Raw genomic sequence first — 21468 nt, forward strand, 5'->3', positions numbered from 1 at the left:
TGTAACTTTGACCTATTCCTACCTATTGTTATCTTTCGTTCACTTGAATTGTTACTCTAGTTATACCCTTGTTAAATGTAAACCAATCCGATATGGTTATTTACTATGAAGGTCGGTATAAAAAACTGTTAAATAAATAAATAAATAAATAAATAAATATATATATATATATATATATATATATATATATATATATATATATATAATCTTAGTCCCCTATGTACACCTGTTAGATGAACTGGGAATGGAATTTAAAATTTTTGTAAATGACATTCAGTTTTGCTTTCCTATTAGAGGATCATTGGCATCTACCTTAATAGAATTAACCACTTATTTGAAAACAATAGAGATATGGTTATTTGATAACCACCTGGAACTAAATGTGAATAAAACAGAGATTTTGGTTTTAGCGAGGACCCCCTTAATAGAGAATTTACCAGTTTTTTTTATTTTGAAGGGACTGATTTATCAATGTTGAGCATTGCTCGAGACCTGGGAGTGTTGCTAGACTAGAGGCTGTCAATGAAGGATCACATTTGGAAAACTTATAAAAGGGGATTATTATAAATTGCGAATGTTGTGCCATTTGAAACTGTTTTTAGAGAGTAATGATTTCCATATAGTCTTGCAAATATTAATCTGCTCAAGTACAGATTATTGCACCTCATTGTTTTTTAGGGTTACTGGAGAATATGATTAAACTCCTGCAACTGCTTCAAAATTCTGCAGATAGGGTGTTGCCAGGGGTAAGCAGGCATGATCATATTTTGCTGGTGCTTTTTAATTTTAATTGGTACCTGTGGAATTCAGAATTCGATTTAAGGTTTTGTCATGTATTCATGGTATATAGCTCAAAGTATTTATGTATTTGAGTGTTTTAAATGCCGTCATTCCACGTGAGACTCACTAGATCATAACGGTGTACAGGTTTAATACTCACAAAGAATGAGTTACAAAGGCAGGCATACATACAGGTAGACTTTCAAGGTAAATATTCCAAATCTAAGGGTGTACTTCAAAGACAAACATATAAGATGCATTTGAAATCAATATAGGGGGGATGAGAGTATGGGGTATTGTGCAGACCATAGTTGGTTATCAGAGTGAGGAGGAATTGGTTACACCAGTCAGAGAGTAGGCATTATCGAATAGCCAAATTTTCAATTATTTCTTAAATTTCTTAATGTTGGTTATTATTCAAAGATCCTCTGGCATTGGGTTCCATAGCATTGGGCCTGCAATTGATATCACTCTGTTTCTCTGCATGCATTGGGTTTCTTCTTTCTATTTGCAGAGAATTCTTTATGGTCGGGATTTCTAGCAGGCCTTTGTTCTGAGATCTAAGCACTCATGTGGGAATATGTGTTTTAAATGTTATTCCCATCAAATCATTATTTGGATTCATGTTGTTGAATATTATTGTTAGAACTTTGTATATTATTCTCGACTGTACAGAGAGCCAATGCAATGAAACATAGAAACATAGAAATGATGGCAGAAGAAGACCAAACGGCCCATCCAGTCTGCCCAGCAAGCTATGCACTTTTTTTTCCCTCTTACTTGTTAAGCTTGGCTCTTAGTACCTTTTAGTTCTATTTCCCTTCCACCCCACCATTAATGTAGAGAGCAGTGTTGGAACTGCATCTAATTGAATATGTAGCTTAGTTAGGGGTAGTAACCGCCTCAATAAGCAAGCTACACTCATGCTTTTGTTTACTTGACTATGTAATTCAGTCCTTGTTGGTTGTTGTCTATATATATAGATCCTCTTTTCTACATTGCCCCTGCCATTGAAGCAGACAGCTATGCTGGATATGCGTTGAAAGTGAAGTATCAGACTTTCTCCCCTGCCGTTGAAGCAGAGAGCTATGCTGGCTATGCGTTGAAAGTGAAGTAACAGACTTTCTCCCCTGCTGTTGAAGCAGAGAGCTATGCTGGCTATGCATTGAAAGTGAAGTAACAGACTTTCTCCCCTGCCGTTGAAGCAGAGAGCTATGCTGGATATGCGTTGAAGTGAAGTATCAGACTTTCTCCCCTGCCGTTGAAGCAGAGAGCTATGCTGGATATGCGTTGAAAGTGAAGTATCAGATTTTCTCCCCTGCCGTTGAAGCAGAGAGCTATGCTGGATATGCGTCGAAAGTGAAGTATCAGACTTTCTCCCCTGCCATTGAAGCAGAGAGCTATGCTGGCTATGCGTTGGAAGTGAAGTATCAGACTTTCTCCCCTGCCATTGAAGCAGAGAGATATGCTAGATATGCATTGAAAGTAAAGTATCAGGCTTATTTGATTTGGGGGAAGTAACTGCCGTAACAAGCAAGCTACACTCTGCTTTTTTGTGAATGCAAATCCTTTTTTTTTCCCACATTTCCTCTTACCGTTGAAGCTTAGAGCAATGTTGGAGTCGCATTAACCGTGTGTATGTATATTGAATAAGGGTATTATCTCCAGGTAGTAGCCTTCATTCCCGCGAGCCACCCCCTCTTCATTCACGACTAAATATCCTCATTCTAACCTCCTCCCCTAAACTCCCCAGAATTTGAGTGGCTTAATTTATCCCCCTAGTGAAACTAGGTGACTACATTTGGAGAAAGGTCTTTGCAGTTAATACTGTAAATGTAGACATTCAGAGGCTTGAGACTGAAGAACCATCTGAGCCTAAAAGATTTGAGCTCACCAATTATTTTAGCTTAAGTTCAGAGCTCATTTTTGTGAGCTTGAAAGCAGTATCAGATCAGACTGAGTGGCATAGCTGACCTGCACCAAAGGGGGGACAGCCATAGGAACTAGTAACACCTCTATTATTGTGTTATTGAGAGAAATGAAAGAAGAAAGAGAGGGGAAAAATGTGAGTTTAATTTCAAATGACTCCTGTGCCCAGGGCCAGGATAAGGGGACAGGACAATTAATTGTAAGAATTGAAAAGGAATGAGGTTCTATTTCCCCTGTTCTTACTAGAAGGAAGAGGGAAGGTTGTGAGATGGAGTGAGTGTTGTTCACCTACTAAGGTACTATTTAAGGCAGAGTATTTTTGATTATCTGTTTATTTTGTATAACTAAAAAATCAGTTCAATTAGCCACTGGACACCCTACTAGCTGGCAGAAGATTCTCAGTGCCAGGGAGGTAGGCTTTATTATTGATTTTGGTAAGTCAGGTAGTAGGTACCTCTAGAAGCAAGGATGCTGACAAAGAGGATCAATGCCCAGTGCATCTGAATTTGAAGTCCCAAGGATGTCCACTGAATCCAGAAATCTCCCAGGAGACGTCTGCTGCCACCGAGCCATTGCATCAGAGTGTCAGCAAGCAAAGAACTACAGATAAGTGTGGAACATTCACATCTAAGAAATCACACATTAGGTCTGGCAAGGCTAGCACAACATTATGGGGGAGTGGTCTAGTGGTTAGAGCAAGAGGCTATAAAGGGGGAAAATGAGGGTTCAAATCCCACTACTGCTTCAGGTAACCTTTGAAAAGTCACTTTAATCTCTGTTACATAAGATACAAGCTTAGATTACCTGTATGTAATCCAGTTTGAAGTGTTGAAAAGTGGGATATAAATAAAATATTAAACTCAATAGTAAAGAAAAGACTAAGAAAAAACTAACACATGCAGAGGGAAAGAAAAGACAAGAATACTTACCTCAAAGGTGCTCTCTGTTCCAGAAGAGCCTAAAAGAGAAAACACCATAAAGGATCAATTTCTTAAAACACACCTTTGTAGTACAGACACAGGGCCAGATTTTAAAAGGGTTATACTCATAAATCAGGAAGATTTACATGCATAACCGGCCTATTTTAAAAAGGCCCGGCGATGCACGTAAAGCCCCGGGATGCGCGTAAGTCCTGGGGCAGAGTCAGCCTCCCGGCACAGTGGCCAGGGTTGGGGTGACGTCGTCGAATTTTCTTTTTCTGGTTAGTAGTCTGGCTGCAGTAGTTGGAGTGGTTTAAGGTGACTAGCCAGAAGTCCTAGAAATAGAGAATTGCAGTAATCTAAGTTTGAGAATATTAGAGATTGTAAAATGGTTCTGAAGTCTACTGTGTTTAGTAGAGGTTTCAGTTGTCTCAGAATTCATAGTTTGTAGAAACCATATTTGATCAGTTTGCTAAAGTGGGTCTTCATAGTTAGTTTTCGTCAACTTGGAAACCAGGATCCCTTACCTGTGTTGCTGGAATTAGTTGGCAATTTCCAAGATCAACACCAGGTGGAATAGATTTTGGTGGGTTTTGGCTCAACCAAATTAGTTTGGGGTTTTTTTCCAGGTTCATTGATAGTTTTAGTTGTGCAAGTTTTACTTTTATGGTGATCATTAATTCAGAAATAAGTGATGCTATTTTCTCAAATGATCAGGTGACACAAGTACAAAACGCCTTCTCTGTATTAAATACCAAAGAAGTTCTTGAGAAAGAGATTGAAGTGTTATTTGAAAAGAAAGAAGAAATCCAATGCATACAGAAATTCCATAATACAATTAATAACCAAAACAAAAAGCTCATTATGCTGGGTGACTCTGTCATCAGAGGCACTAATCTGGAAACTCTCAGCGAGGGAAACACTACAGTTAAAAGCCTCCCAGGATCATCGGCCAGCAGAAATGCTATTCAAAGAGTCAGTGACAGTAGGACATTAGAATGTCACCCCCCAAATACAAATACAGATGCAATAAAAAAAGGCAAAGTAGATAATAAAAGTCAGCTAAATAAGTCACACAGAGAGTCCAAGAAAAGCATTAACCTGTACCAGAACAGCCGGAAAGCTATGTGCACAAATGCTCGTAGTTTGGGCAATAAAATCCCAGATCTGCAAGCTCTAATGGTGGAGGCGGACTTGGACATTGTTGTTGTCACGGAAACGTGGTTCACGGATTCACATGATTGGGATACTACCATACTGGGATATAACTTATTAAGAAAGGACAGAGAGGACAGAAAAGGGGAAAGAGTGGCTCTTTATGTCAAAAACAATATCCAATCATCTGAGCTGCAGGGAAGATGGGGCAAAGAAGAAGAAGCTTTATGGGTCGCCCTAAAAAAAGATGATGGGACATCCATTTTTATTGGCGTGGTTTACAGGCCTCCAAATCAAATGGAAGTACTGGACAGAAATCAGATTGAAGACATTCAAAAGATGAATAAGAAGGGAGAAGTGGTGATTGTTGGAGATTTTAATCTACCGGATGTAAACTGGAGAATCCCTTCTGCGGAATCTAACAGTAGTAGAGAGATAGTGGATGCACTGCAAGTGGCTCTGTTCAAACAAATGATAATGGAGCCTACGAGGGAGGGTGCTATACTCGATTTAGTGCTCACTAATGGAGGTAATGTCTCTAATGTCCGGGTGGGTGCCCACCTCAGCACCAGTGATCATCAAACGGTATGGTTTCATATCACTAATACGATATGGAGAAGTCGCACGAAGACCAGTGTTTTGTGTTTCAAAAACATGGACTTTGTTGAAATGGGGAAGTACTTGGAGGAAGAACTAGAAGGATGGGAGAAAATGAGAGATGTGGAACAACAGTGAGCCAAACTAAAAGGAGCAATTACTGAAGCAACTAATATATATGTTAGAAAAGTAAAGAAAAGCAAGAAAAGAATGAAACCTATCTGGTTCACAAAGGAGTTGGCTGATAAAATAAAAGTTAAAAGAACAGTGTTTAAGAAATATAAAAGATCCCAAAGGGAGGATCACAAGGAAGAATATCTGGTAAAACTGAGGGAGACGAAGAAAGTAATCAAGAAAGCAAAAAGTCAAGTGAAAGAAAGGATTGCCAAAGAGGTAAAGCGAGGTGACAAAACATTTTTCAGATATATCAGTGAAAGGAGAAAAGTCCAAAGTGGTATAGTGAAATTGAAAGGTGAAAAGGATCAATGGGTGGAGACAGATGAAGAAATGGCAGAAATATTAAATGAATACTTCAGTTCGGTGTTCACTAAAGAAGACCCAGAGAAGGACCGATGCTAGTTAACAAGAAACTGGAGGGGAGTGGAATGGATGAAACTCTATTTACGGAAGAGAATGTATGGTAAGAGCTAGGAAAACTGAAAGTAGACAAAGCCATGGGGCGTGATGAGGTTCATCCCAGGATACTGAAAGAGCTCAGAGATGTGCTGGTGGCTCCGCTGAGTGACCTGTTCAATAGATCACTGGAAATGGGAGTGGTGCCGAGTGATTGGAGAAGAGTGGCGGTGGTCCCTCTTCACAAGAGTGGGAGCAGAGAGGAGGCTGGAAACTACAGGCCAATTAGCCTCACCTCAGTGGTGGGAAAAGTATTGGAGTCACTGCTTAAGGAAAGAATAGTGAACTATCTACAAGCAGCAAAATTGCTGGACCAGAGGCAGCATGGTTTCACCAAGGAAAAGTCCTGTCAGACGAATCTGATAGAGTTTTTTGATTGGGTGACTAAGGAATTGGATCGAGGAAGAGCGCTCGATGTCATCTACTTGGATTTTAGCAAAGCTTTTGATACGGTCCTGCACAGGAGGCTTGTGAATAAAATGAAAAGCCTGGGAGTGAGTGCCAAGGGTGTGACCTGGATAGCAAACTGGTTGAAGGACAGAAGACAATGTGTGATGGTAAATGGAACTTACTTGGAAGAGAGAGCAGTGATGAGCGGAGTGCCGCAAGGGTTGGTGAGCGACATCGCGGATGGGATAGAATGTAAGGTTTGTCTATTTGCGGATGATACTAAGATCTTCAACAGAGTGGACATGTCAGAAGGAGTAGAGAGAATGAGATGGGATTTAAGGAAGCTGGAAGACTGGTTGAAGATATGGCAGCTGAGATTCAATGCCAAGAAGTGCAGAGTCATGCATATGGCAAGTGGAAATCGAAAGAAATGTATTCAATGGGGGGAGAAGGGCTGATGTGCACGGAGCAGGAGAGAAACCTTGGGGTGATAGTGTCTAATGATCTGAAGTCAGCAAAACAATGTGACAAGGTGATAGCTAAAGCCAAAAGAATGCTGGGCTGCATGGAGAGAGGAATATCGAGTAAGAAAAGGGAAGTGATTATCCCTTTGTACAGGTCCTTGGTGAGGCCTCACCTGGAGTACTGTGCTCAGTTCTGGAGACCATATCTCCGAAGGGACAGAGACAGGATGGAGGCAGTTCAGAGAAGGGCGACTAAAAAGGTATATGGTCTTCATCGAATGCCTTATGAGGAGAGATTGAAGAATCTAAATATGTATATCCTGGAGGAAAGTAGGAGCAGGGGTGATATGATACAGACCTTCAGATACTTGAAAGGTTTTAATGATCCAAAGTCAACGACAAACCTTTTCCATTGCAAAAAAATCAGCAGAACCAGGGGTCACGATTTAAAACTCCAGGGAGGAAGACTCAAAACCAATGTCAGGAAGTATTACTTCACGGAGAGGATGGTGGATGCCTGGAAAGCTCCGGAGGAAATGGTGAAGATTAAAACTGTGAAGGATTTCAAAGGGGTGTGGGATAAACACTGTGGATCCATAAAGTCTTGAGGTTGTGAATGAAGAGAAGAGGCATGCGGGTGGCTTGCGGGAATGACGGCTACTACCTGGTGATTAGCACCCTTATTCAATAAACATACACATAGTTAATACGACTCCAACATTGCTCTATGCTTCAATGACAAGAGGAAATGTGGGACAAAGGATTTCCATTCACAAATAAGCGTGGGAGTAGCTTGCTTGTTGTGGCGGTTACTACTCCAAACCAATTAAGCCTGATACTTCACTTTGAATACATATATAGCGCAGCTCACTGCTTCAACAGCAGGGGGGAATGTAGATAAGAGGATTTATATTCAGACAACTACCAACAAGGACTAAATTGTACAGGCTGGGTAAACAAGCCTGGAAGTAGCTTGCTTATTGGGCGGTTACTACCTTTAACCAACTAGGCTTGATACTTCACTTTTATGCAGTACTGCTCTCTACATCAATGGCAGGGGTGGAAGGAAATTAGAACAGCCCTGACCTCAGCGGTCAAAGTAAAAGATACGTATGAGAAAAATAACTGTGAAAGCTTGCTGGGCAGACTGGATGGGCCGTTTGGTCTTCTTCTGCCATCATTTCTATGTTTCTATGTTAGAGGGATATAGAATTGCAGATCATCAGATAATGCACCCCGTTTCATGTAAACCAGCAAGATATGTCCTCATGATTGCCGGTATATAAAAACCTTAAATAAATAAATAAAATAAAATAAATCTACATATAGAAATAAGTTTATTCCAAGGTCAGGAAATAATTTGCACAAAGGCAGCATGTAGATATTAAATAGGGTTGCTATAGTACAGAACCCTGTGGAACATCAGTTGTTCACTGGAATGTGTTGGAGAAGTGATTATCTAGTTTTACTTGGAAAGATCTGTCAGCAAGGAAAGAGGCGAACCGAACCATTTTGGTACATTTTCATCAATCCCTATGTTTCTCAGCTGGTGGCATAGAAGATTATGGTTCCAAGAAGCACAAAGGTAGGTGATCTATGAAAGCCATTAGGAAATACAAAGAGAATATATGCCTCGGTCTTTTTCAAATCCTTTATTGAAGTGGAGACGTAAAAGAATAATACAGCCTGACTCTGGCCGAGTTTCGCCGTTCTCACAACGGCTGCCTCAGGGGCTTATATATACATTCATGGACTCATGATGGTGGAACAAGTTGTGCGCTTGTTTATCAATTGTATTTGTGTCTAATTGATCCGCAAAAGTATTAGATCTTGTCACTTGTACAGTCAATCATATTCTTGTGAATACGTGGTGTCTAATAACTCCTGGATTCAAAAGATGCAATGGTCATTTAATGCGGCAAACATAATTAATGCTCCTTACAGTCCACATCCGGATTCAGATCTCCACTTGTGATAGCAAAAGTGGAGACCAAGGCATCTATTCTCTTTGTAGAAGATTATGGTGGTGGGGCCGCTTGGCAATAGTGATCATAATATGATCAAATTTGATTTAATGACTGGAAGAGGAACAGTGTGCAAATCCAAGGCTCTCATGCTAAACTTTCAAAAGGGAAACTTTGATAATATGAGAAAAATTGTTAGAAAAAAAACTGAAAGGAACAGCTACAAGAGTAAAAAATGTCCAAGAGACGTGGTCATTGTTAAAAGATACCATTCTAGAAACACAGTCAAGATGTATTCCACACATTAAAAAAGGTGGCAAGAAGGCAAAACGATTACCAGCATGTTTAAAAGGGGAGGTGAAAGAAGCTATTTTAGCCAAAAGATCTTCATTCAAAAATTGGAAGAAGGATCCAATAGAAGAAAATAGGATAAAGCATAAACGTTGGCAAGTTAAATGTAAGACATTGATAAGACAGGCTAAGAGAGAATTTGAAAAGAAGTTGGCCATAGAAGCAAATACTCACAGTAAAAACATTTTTAAATATATCCGAAGCAGAAAGACTGTGAGGGAGTCAGTTGGACTGTTAGATGATCGAGGGGTTAAAGGGGCACTTAGAGAAGATAAGGCCATCGTGGAAAAATTAAATGATTTCTTTGCTTCGGTGTTTACTGAAGAGGATGTTGGGGAGGTACCCATACTGGAGAAGATTTTCATGGGTAATGATTCAGATGGACTGAATCAAATCACGGTGAACCTAGAAGATGTGGTAGACCTGATTGACAAACTGAAAAGTAGTAAATCACCTGGACTGGATGGTATATACCCCAGAGTTCTGAAGGAACTAAAAAATGAAATTTCAGACCTATTAGTAAAAATTTGTAACCTATCATTAAAATCATCCATTGTACCTGAAGACTGGAGGATAGCAAATGTAACCCCAATATTTAAAAAGGGCTCCAGGGGCGATCTGGGAAACTACAGACCAGTAAGCCTGATTTCAGTGCTAGGAAAAATAGTGGAAAGTGTTCTAAACATCAAAATCACAGAACATATAGAAAGACATGGTTTATTGGAACAAAGTCAGCATGGCTTTACCCAAGGCAAGTCTTGCCTCACAAATTTGCTTCACTTTTTTGAAGGAGTTAATAGACATGTGGATAAAGGTGAACCGGTAGATGTAGTATACTTGGATTTTCAGAAGGCGTTTGACAAAGTTCCTCATGAGAGGCTTCTAGGAAAAGTAAAAAGTCATGGGATAGGGGGCGATGTCCTTTCGTGGATTGCAAACTGGCTAAAAGACAGTGGAAGGGAGTGGAAGGGAGTGGGCAGTGGAGTGCCTCAGGGATCTGTATTGGGACCCTTACTTTTCAATATATTTATAAATGATCTGGATAGAAATACGACAGTGAGATAATCAAATTTGCAGATGACACAAAATTGTTCAGAGTAGTTAAATCACAAGCAGATTGTGATAAATTGCAGGAAGACCTTGTGAGACTGGAAAATTGGGCATTTAAATGGCAGATGAAATTTAATGTGGATAAGTGCAAGGTGATGCATATAGGGAAAAATAACCCATGTTATAGTTACACAATGTTGGGTTCCATATGAGGTGCTACAACCCAAGAAAGAGATCTAAGCATCATAGTGGATAACACATTGAAATTGTCTGTTCAGTGTGCTGCATCAGTCAAAAAAGCAAACAGAATGTTGGGAATTATTAGGAAGGGAATGGTGAATAAAACGGAAAATGTCAAAATGCCTCTGTATCGCTCCATGGTGAGACCGCACCTTGAATACTGTGTACAGTTCTGGTCGCCACATCTCAAAAAAGATATAGTTGCGATGGAGAAGGTGTTACGGTTCTGGCCATGAGCGCTGCGACCAGACCCTTACCTCCGTGCTCCTGGACTTGTTCCCGCTTCTGGAGGCCTGGTTTGCGGCCTGGCCGTCGGCGTCCCCGCGAGGGAGGCGCCGCCGGGAAGCCTCCATGGACGCCCTGCTTCTAGGCGCGCACGCGCGCCACTTGGGCACTTTTCTAGGCCGTTTCCCGCCAGTGGTGACTCCGCCCACTTCCTGACATCAGACGCCACGGCCTTGATAAGCCGGACGCAGACACTCTGTCTTTGCCTCGCAACGGGTTTACCTCCTGGTTCCCTGTTGCTTCGTGCCCCGGAGTGAGTTGCCTTGGTACTCACTCCGACCCTGCTTGCCTGCTACAGTACCTGCTTGGTTCCTGCTTGCCTGCTATAGTTCCTGCCTGGTTCCAGTACCCGAGTCCTGCTACAGTTCCTGCCTGCCTGGTCCCAGTACCCGAGTCTTGCTACAGTTCCTGTCTACTGTTCTAGTTTGGTTCCAGTTCTCAGTCCTGATCTTCAACCCGCCTAAGTCCCAGCGGCCGGGCCCCTACGGGCTCCTCCCGGGGGGGCTTCGGCTTCCAAGGGTGAAGCTGCCTAAGTCCCAGTGGCTGGGCTCCTACGGGCTCCTCCCGGGGGAGCACCAGCTTCCAGGGTGAAGAGCACCTCTACGTCATGCCTGAACATCTGCCTCCCACCCTGCCATATACTAGAGACATTGAACACCGATCACAGTCTCCCGCAGGTCGGCCCAAGGGTCCACTAAACTGAGACTCCATAACAGAAGGTACAGAGAAGGGCTACCAAAATGATAAGGGGAATGGAACAGCTCCCCTATGATGAAAGACTAAAGAGGTTAGGACTTTTCAGCTTGGAGAAGAGATGGCTGAGGGGGGATATGATAGAGATGTTTAAAATCATGAGAGGTCTAGAACGGGTAGATGTGAATCAGTTATTTACTCTTTCGGAAAATAGAAAGACTAGGGGGCACTCCATGAAGTTAGCATGTGGCACATTTAAAACTAATCGGAGAAAGTTCTATTTTACTCAACGCACAATTAAACTCTGGAATTTGTTGCTACAGGATGTGGTTATTGCAGTTACTATAGCTTTGTTTAAAAAAGGATTGGATAAGTTCTTGGAAGAGAAGTCCATTACCTGCTATTAAGTTCACTTAGAGAATAGCCACTGCCATTAGCAATGGTAACATGGAATAGACTTAGTTTTTGGGTACTTGCCAGGTTCTTATGGCCTGGATTGGCCACTGTTGGAAACAGGATGCTGGGCTTGATGGACCCTTGGTCTGACCCAGTATGGCATGTTCTTATGTTCTTATGAATGAGTAGATGTGAATCGGTTATTTACATTTTCGAATAATAGAAGGACTAGGGGGCATTCCATGAAGTTAGCAAGTAGCACATTTAAGACTAATCAGAGAAAATTCTTTTTTATTCAATGCACAATAAAGCTCTGGAATTTGTTGCCAGAGGATGTGGTTAGTGTAGTTAGCATAGCTTGGTTCAAAAAAGGTTTGGATAAGTTCTTGGAGGAGAAGTCCATTAACTGCTATTAATCAAGTTTACTTGGGGAATTGCCACTGCTATTAATTCTTCTTAGTGTTTGGGTAATTGCCAGGTTCTTCTGGCCTGGTTTGGCCTCTGATGGAAACAGGATACGGGGCTTGGTGGATCCTTGATCTGACCCAGCATGGCAATTTCTTATGTTCTTATCAGTCCCTAAGGGCTGTTGTTCTAGGAGCAGCAAAAGCACAACCAGGATGGGCTAAACCTAGGCTCTAGGAGTTCGCCACCAATGCTCACATGTCCACAGTTGCCAGAGACAGAGACTACATCTCCCATATAAGAAAGAGTGAGGTCTTCTGTCTCTGCCGACTGTGGTACGGGAAATGCAAGACATAAAGACTGGTCTAGAAGGAAGGAAAGGAAATTGATTTTCTTGACATGCTAGTGCCAAATATTTGGAACAATAATGTTGGTAAGTTTTGGAGCTGGAAAATCAACACCCCATATGAAATATACTAAACAAACGCATATTAGAAACAAATAATAAAGGATTGTACTTAAGCCTGTATATCACAGGTTTCAGTGAAGAATATCTGTGGCTTCTGAAAAGCTTTTATGGTATTTTATTGGTACTTTAGATAAATAGTGCAATAGCTGTATTTGTATTTCAAGCAGGTCTATAAAGCAAAAGGGTTTTACTGCTTCTTAAACCATATTGATCTCACATAGCTTCCAAATTCTGGACAGAATGAAATCTGGCAATTCTGAAGTGTGATTCCTTATTTTGAGCCTACTTTCGCCAGAGAAAAAGTGAGTGTCTGTCCCCTTAATAACTTGTTTGGTTAATTATTTACATACTGTGGGCCCAATATTCAAAATTAAACGTTTAAGATAACTGGTTAGGACTTATCTAGTTAACTTAAGTGGGATATTCTACTTACCCAGATTAAGTTATATTTGGCTAGGTAAGACCTGCTCTATAGCAGGTCTAATTTATCCAAATAACTTAACCAGATTAATCTGAATATATCAGCTCTTATCCAGTTAAATTAATCAGATAAGTAGTGCCATCCCAATCTGCTCATTCCCTGGATAAGTGATATTTATCCAGCTAAGTGGTGGCCACTGAATATAGCCAGATATTCTGTGGCCACCACTTAGCTAGGTAAGTCCTACTCTGATTTTTGTATTGTTTTCTAGAAGTGGAATTTTTGAGGTCCATATTCAAAAGCCATTTCGATGGATAAGTCAAAAGTTATGAGTCTAAATGGAAAATGTTGGCATACTTAGCCACTTATCTGGCTAGATTTAGCTGGATTAGTTAGGGCATTCCAGGGACGTAACTGGAAGGAGTTAGCTGAAAAACTTATCTGGCTAACTCTGGTTGGCCCGTAGTGCTGCCCTAAAGTTAATAGGATAAACTTATCCAGCTAACTTTAAGATAGCCAGATCTATTCAGTGGTGCAGCTATGCCGCTGCATAGATGGGCTAAATTAGCCAGATAATTTTATTTGTGTAACTAGCCAAGCTGCACAAAGGCTGAATATGGACCTGCTTTGTTACCTATTACCATATTGCCAAGGTAAACTTTTATTCTTATTGGAGCAAAACTTTTCATATGAGGACTATTTTATTTTAATTGACTGTGCTGTAGATCCCTTTGAGTGTAGAAGGAAGCTACTCACCTCCATCTGGAGGAATTCTCAGGACTACAGCAAGTTTTCAAGGACTCATTGCCTTAAAAACATAAGAACATAAGAAAATGCCATACTGGGTCAGACCAAGGGTCCATCAAGCCCAGCATCCTGTTTCCAACAGTGGCCAATCCAGGCCATAAGAACCTGGGAAGTACCCAAAAACTAAGTCTATTCCATGTTACCATTGCTAATGGCAGTGGCTATTCTCTAAGTGAACTTAATAGCAGGTAATGGACTTCTCATCCAAGAACTTAGCCAATCCTTTTTTAAACACAGCTATACTAACTGCACTAACCACATCCTCTGGCAACAAATTCCAGAGTTTATTTGTGCGTTGAGTAAAAAAGAACTTTCTCCGATTAGTTTTAAATGTGCCCCATGCTAACTTCATGGAGTGCCCCCTAGTCTTTCTACTATCCGAAAGAGTAAATAACCGATTCACATCTACCCGTTCTAGACCTCTCATGACTTTAAACAGTCGTCTCTTCTCCAAGCTGAACAGCCCTAACCTCTTTAGTCTTTCCTCATAGGGGAGTTGTTCCATTCCCCTTATCATTTTGGTAGCCCTTCTCTGTACCTTCTCCATCGCAATTATATCTTTTTTGAGATGCGGCGACCAGAATTGTACACAGTGGCCCCTTTTTCAAAAAAAGAAAAACCCAGAAAAGTTAGGAGGAAGTCAGACCAAAAGTTAATTGTTTTAAATCTATTTTATCAATCTCTTTTGCAGCTCCTGAGTGGTGATTCAGGAGAAAGCTAAATGTATCCCACTTCCTTCATGAATGCAAAAATGTCACAAACTGTAGCATTCTAGCATAGCAGTTGATTCTGTCATCTTCTAGGACAGGAATGTCCAACTCTGGTCCTCAAGGACTGAAAACCAGTGTGGATTTCAGGATAGCCATAATGAATATGCATGATATAAATGTGACCCACTCTCTGGTGGAGGGTCCCTAATGCAGGGGCTACAACAAAGTCCCAGGGCTGTCTTTACTCTCCCGTATCTCTAACACACGTGAGCACCAAACTTCAGCCCTGGAGGCTGGTGTTTTCTGGTGGGGAGGAGGCCTGAGCTTCTGGGGTCCTAGGTGCTGTGGTGGGGTAACCAGGCTGCACAGTCACTCTCACTCTTGGCTCAATACCCAAAGTGTGTATGGGGGTGAGGGGTGTCAATCGATCTAAAAGAGTTCACTTGAATGAAGACTCAGTTCAAAAATGGTGTTCAAATCATAAAAAGATTTACTTCAATTTATTTCATTTATCTATTATAAAACATATAAATCACTAATCACATAAATTGAACTAAGCGCTGTACAATCAAACAGTAGGGGTGTGCATTCGTTTTGAACGCATATGTAAAACGCAACGTAATTTTTATTTTTAACTTAAAAAAGTGATGAGGCGAAAACGATCGGATTACCAACTTATTCAACATAGCTATGTTGAATAAGTCGGCGTCACGTCGGAGTGACGCGGACGTCACGTGATTCGCCACGCGTTCGCTCCGGGACCCTCGTTGGACACAACCGGAACTTTTGGCCAGCTTGGGGGGGGCCTCCTGACCCCCCCCAAGCTGGCCAAAAGTTCCGGTTGTGTCCAAATAGGGTCCCGGAGCGAACGCGCGGGGAATCACGTGACGTCCGCGTCACTCCGACGTGACGCCGACGTCACATGCTCCTCGCAAAGGAATACAGGAATGGCGTCCTGACTCCCCGCTCGACCACCAGGGAGTTTTGGTAAGTCTTGGGGGGGGGGGGTTAAGGAGGGTGAGGGGTTTAAATTTTTATTTAGGGAATCGGTGCACGTATGGACATAGACTCAACTTATAGAATTCTACATATGTCCATATTGACCGAAATTGACCCCCCCCCCCCTTTCGACTTATGGACTTATGAACATAAACTTTTTGTCTGCACATCCCTATCAAACAGTAAAATTTAACATAAAATACAAAACGTCAAAGCATACTTATTTTAGATTCATAACATTTCAGCAAATAAACTGCTTTAGTTAGTAGAGAATACTTTGATGAACAGGTATGCTTTCAATTGTTTACAAAAAATGTTCATATTTATTTATTTATTTATTTTTAGTTTTTCTATACCGATTTTCCTGCATAAAATGCATATCAAACCGGTTTACAATGAAACTGAATAAGCAGGAAATAAAATTCCTTAGTCTAACACATTTAAACATCTGAAACGAAACAATTTTTTTCAACAGTGCAAAAAGATAAACAACATTAATAATGGTTAAATTGTTAACAAAAACATATACATACAGTTATGATATAAGGAGCACAAAGGTTAGCACGAAGGGGAGCACAAAGGGGAAAACCCCTTTGTTGCGCCCCTTCGTCGTGCGACGCCCGGCCTGCGACGCCTGGTGTAATAGCGCCGTTAATCGGGTCGCCGCTGGCTGGTCATCGTAACGTTGGGGGGGGGGGGGGGGCGGGTCTTCACATCGCTAGTTTTCCCTTTCTCACATTTCGCTTCAGTTTTTACTATTTTTTTCTGTTTTTTTCTCTCAAAGTGCATATCTGGTATTAATCTCAAATAACATGGCAGTGTATTCCTTAGCTGTGGGCCTATGATAGAGGATGGCCCAAAAACTGGGGAGGGTGCAGAATTTGCATAAAGCCCACATCAAAAATCCCAAGATGAACCCTGGGAAAAATATTTGTCTGGGTTCTAATCCCCGCTACGTAAATTTGAATGAATACTGCTTCAATTGTTTGCAAATCTATCACTAGGGATATCCTGAAAACCAGATCAGTTTGCAGCCCTTAAAGCCTGGAGTTGGACAACCCTGCTCTAGGAGTTTGTGTCACCTCCATTTAGACATGCTCTGAGATAATCAGGAGAAAGTCTTCGGAAGGCACACACCATAGCTTTACCACTCTGTGTAGGACTGCTTCCTCTATAGATGAAACCTCTCTCTAATCTCAACGACTGTCCTCTTATTCTGTTAAGTTTTTTGGGGGGTGACGGCTAATAATTTAATTCTGAGGTCCTTTAATGTATATGCACTGTTTAATTGTGTTCCTTCCTCCTACACCCATGCAATTTAGGTATAACTTTTGAATTTTCTCTTTCATTGTGTCTATCTCAAAAAATTCACTGTTTAAATCTCATTGTAGGCAGATCTCATTGTACCTTTCCTATTGTAGCTACTCAGTTTCCAGTTCATCCATATAATGGTTCTTTTATCCATTAAACTAGGCAAATTCAATGCTCTCTGTCCTTCTCTTCCTTACATTTCAAACTGCTTCAAAATTCATGTAGTCACCTAATCTCCATCTCTTTACCCCTACCATGTCCTTTTCACACTGGTTCTTTTTCCCTTTCAGAATTAGTTTTCATACTGACAGCTCTGCTAAGTTGTATTCACATGTTTTCAAATTTCAGCTTCTCTACACTTTCTCCTGTGGGCAGGCTGCATGGGCCATACAGTCTTTTCCTGCCGTTATGTTGCTAATTGTCCATTCTGCTCCTCACATTTTCTCCATTCGCCTGCACTCTGTGCTGTACAGTGAGGCACCATTCCCTCACAGACACGCTATTTCCCTCAGAACAATACCCAACCCTACTCCAACACTACAGACCTTTTGCTCCCAGCTCAAGACTTTCCATTTCTCTCTCTTCTTCCTCAGCTCCTCATTTGCATTTCTTTTTAAATCAAAACCATTCCATTGTTACTGTTCTGATCTCATCTCTACTGTTTTTCTACTTAAGCATTGCTCAATGCCAAGTGTCTTAGTTAAAGGTATTAGTTGAAAATATTACAGTAACAGTGAGAATCTGACTTATAATGTAAACCCTATAGGACAAGGAACTTACGTCCATTACCTGTTGGACCTGTGTTACATCATTCATTGCATCCCTGTACAGTGCCCCCTACCGCCCGTTCAAGGTAAAACAGATACAGCTTCCACCTCCCTTGGTGGCAGTTTAACAGAGGAAAATCCTACCCGTCCCAGTCATGGGGACAGGGGGACTAGCTGGGAATAACACAGGTTACTAGAGAGAACCAAGGATAGATGAATCCTACGTACACCCTTTCCAGCCCCACAGCGCCCTATAGACACTTTTTACCAAATCACCCCGCAGCAGCAGGAGTACACATACAGTGCCAACCTTCTTAAAGTTTACGATTAAGAAAATCAAGAGGAAACCAGGCAGTGAAACAAAAAAAAAAAGGTTGGGCTGGGGGAGGGGAGGGGAGAAGATGAATGCACAGAATGAAATAGTACTTAAAGATTTTGCATAAGGAATGTAACAACCAAATGCAATGTTAATACCATACAGCAGTTGTAATTCTTAAACACTTGCTATAATCTCTGTAATATTCTTGTGTGCTCAGTAATTGGAAACACAAGAAAAAAAAAACTTGCAGTCTCTCGGCCTCTTAATGTAGATATAGGCAGATAAATTAAACTAGGTAAATACTGTGGATTTTTAGTGAAAAGTATTGTATCAATCTGTATATTGAAAAGGTCCTCACAATTTGTGCTATAGCTTGCAGCTTGACTCTAGCTGTAGCAGCTGAGGGAAGTTAACAATCTTAGCAGTCTTTATGCGTGCAGATATTTATTTTCCACAGCTCTGTCTTCCCTACAAATGATGAGAGAGAAGAACCTCTTCTTTTATGGCACCCTCCTCAACGTAATTAGATACTCTCTGACACCAGTGTCAGTGAAATTCCTCAAACAGAAATTCATCTATCCAGTCCTGTCTGTCTCTCCTTCTGGGCTCCCAACTGCAATACTTACATCTTCTGTTCAATTTTTCCTGCATTCATTCTCTGGGACAACCTGGTGCTTGCCTCCAGCACTGCTACTGCTATGCTGATTCTTTCTCTCTCTCTCTAAACAAGAGCTAATTCAAACAGGGTGAAAGGCACACTTTTCTTTTCCTCCCTCTGGATTGGTTGAGCAGTGCCTCTAGCTACTTCCTGGTCTCTCTCCAGTTTCCATTGGCTCCAAAACTCAGATGACTCTAGTCTAGTCTGTGTATATCACTATTCTTCAGGCTAGTTAACCCTGAAGTTGCTGGATCTGCAAAAGCAGAGCACTCCTTGCACTGCAGGAATTGAATATTTTAAAACACAAAGGGGTGGATTTTAAAAGGCCCGCACGCGTCGTCGTGCCTATTTTGCATAGGCCGCGGGCGCGAGTAAAGCCCCGGGATGCGGGTAAGTCCCGGGGCTTTCGAAAAGGGGCAGGGGGCGTGTCTGGGGGCGTTCCTGAAACGACGTGGCGTTTCGGGGGCGTGCCGCGGCATTTCGGGGGCGGGCCCGGGGGTGTGGTGCCGGCCCGGGGGCAAGGTCGAGGCCTCCGGACCAGCCCCCGGTACCGGAGGACGGAGCGGGGCTGCCAGCCAACGCGCGCAAAGTTACGCCTGCTGAAAGCAGGCGTAACTTTGCCAACAAAGGTAGGGGGGGGGTTAGATAGGGCCGGGGGTGGGGTGGGTTAGGGAGGGGAAGGTGAGGGGAGGGCGAAGGAAAGTTCCATCCGAGGCCGCTCCGAAATCGGAGCGGCCTCGGAGGGAACAGGCAGCGCGCGCTGGGGTCGGCACGCGCAGGTTGCACAAATGTGCACCCCCTTGCGCGCGCCGACCCCGGATTTTATAAGATACGTGCGGCTACGTGCGTATCTTATAAAATCCAGCGTACTTTTGTTCGTGCCTGGTACGTGAACAAAAGTACGCGATCGCGCAAGTATTTAAAATCTACCCCAAACAGTTCCTGTAGCACCTCTTTCTCTGAATCAGTGGCAGCTTGCAGTTCTTGGCACCTTAGTGTTCTTTCGGCATTGTTTGTTGCTCAAGGTAAATTCAGTCTCCATCACATGCCCAATTTCTTGTCCCAGCATCGCATAAGCTCAAGTGGGAAGTGACTGAATTTGAAGAACCCTACCATCCCTGTATTGCCACTTTAAGAAAATGAAAAAAAAAGGTGCTATCCCTAGTTCCTGTGCACACATATGTTTTGTTTTTTCCATTTCCTTTTACAGTTTTGGGCCTGGAAGAGTTATTATCAGACAAGGTCATGTTCCTCAGAATTTCTTCTTGATTTTGTCGGGTACTGCTGTGGTCACCAGAGTATCTGTCAACAAGAAAACAGGAGAGCTGTACTCAAAGACCGTAGCCATCCTGAGGAAAGGAAAATATTTCGGGGTATTGTATTTGGTTAACTTTTTTTTATTCAAATATTTAAAAATCCTGGATAACCAATATTTTATTTTATGTTCTATTTGTCAAATGAAGAAACTGAACATTCAGTGCAATCAATTTTCTTTGAAATGTTATACTGGATAACAAATGATTACTCAAAGCAGAAATGACACAAAGTCTAACAGATTTATTGAGGCATAAGCATTTCAGGATAACAGTTATTGCAGCTGTAAATGGGCTACCCCGCTGAGAGTTTTACTGAAAGCAAGTATCCTAATTCCAGATTCAGTATATTTGTACTGTAATTGCAATAGACAGAACCTTTGGCCTGATTATAAGATGAGCTTTTATTGAAAACTTGCATGTCGAAAAACCCTATTTCATCTTCTAAACATAACCAAATCAAAGACTTCCACTGCAGGGTCCTGGTGGAGCCTGTCCTGCTGGGCTGAAGACTTCTGCTGGTGAAGACCATCCTGCCAGGTTGAAGAATGCCACTTATAGCCTGTGGACCCCTTCCCAGACAGAGGGGACAGGCAGAGTACCAGGCAAAGGCCAGCCGTCACGCTGAACTCAGCATCAAAGAGCAGCACTGAGAGCTGCTTCTTGGGTAGCTGGAAAACCAGTGGTGAGGGCACAGAAACTATACAAGTGCCAGATAGAGCGCTCACTGCCCACAGACAGTGGGATCTAGCAGGTCAAGGGGCTGCATCACTTTCAGTCCAGTCTCATCTCATGCTGTTCTAAACCCTTCTCCAAGTTGCACTGAAGGGGTCTTCCTCCAGCTGATGCAGCCTGGATACCGTTTTGGTCTTGTCAAACACGAGGCTCTGCAGGTCCACAGCAAGCAGTTACTGATTGTGATTATCCAAGGAACAAATGTGTGACCAAAAACATATACACTGAAAGACTGCCATTAAATTAAAGTGTTTTAAAGTATTGGCCCTAATATAAGGTGATCATTTTATATAGCTGATAATAAACTTCATGTCCAGAGGGAATTATTGCTATTATAAGCTAAAAAAACATGTTTAAAACAGAACTTGAGTTGACTTTCATTGAGAAAATATTTGACTACCAAAAAATATTTAGAATCATATTATTTTGTGTTTAGTACAGATGAAAATATTTCCAAATTCAGATAGCTGGAATTTTTCAACATTTTTAACTTAAATTTAACTGAACCCCACATTTAAAGGGGAAGTTCATATTAATATAAAAATGTAAAAGGTACAATCTTTCAAAACAGATTTATGTTGCACGCCCCATTCATGTCCGGCCCACGCATGGGCCTGCTCACTTCTCTGGCTCCTCTGCAGGTCCCGGGTTGGCCTCCCTGGTGGCAGCTCTCAGCATCCTGCGGTGGCAGTCGCTGGGCCTTCCAC

The 21468-nt window shown here is 41.8% G+C and overlaps 1 protein-coding gene across 1 annotated transcript in view; it reads left to right on the forward strand.

The window, feature by feature from the left end:
- The window catches only part of LOC115091938, a 268754-nt gene that overhangs the window by 95241 nt on the left and 152045 nt on the right, over positions 1-21468 (forward strand). The window contains exon 7 of the mRNA XM_029602302.1: positions 19924-20086. Coding sequence (XP_029458162.1) covers positions 19924-20086 — 163 coding nt within the window. The remainder of the gene's footprint in view (positions 1-19923; positions 20087-21468) is intronic.

The sequence above is a fragment of the Rhinatrema bivittatum genome, chromosome 5, assembly GCF_901001135.1.
Source record: "Rhinatrema bivittatum chromosome 5, aRhiBiv1.1, whole genome shotgun sequence".
Lineage (NCBI taxonomy): Eukaryota > Metazoa > Chordata > Amphibia > Gymnophiona > Rhinatrematidae > Rhinatrema > Rhinatrema bivittatum.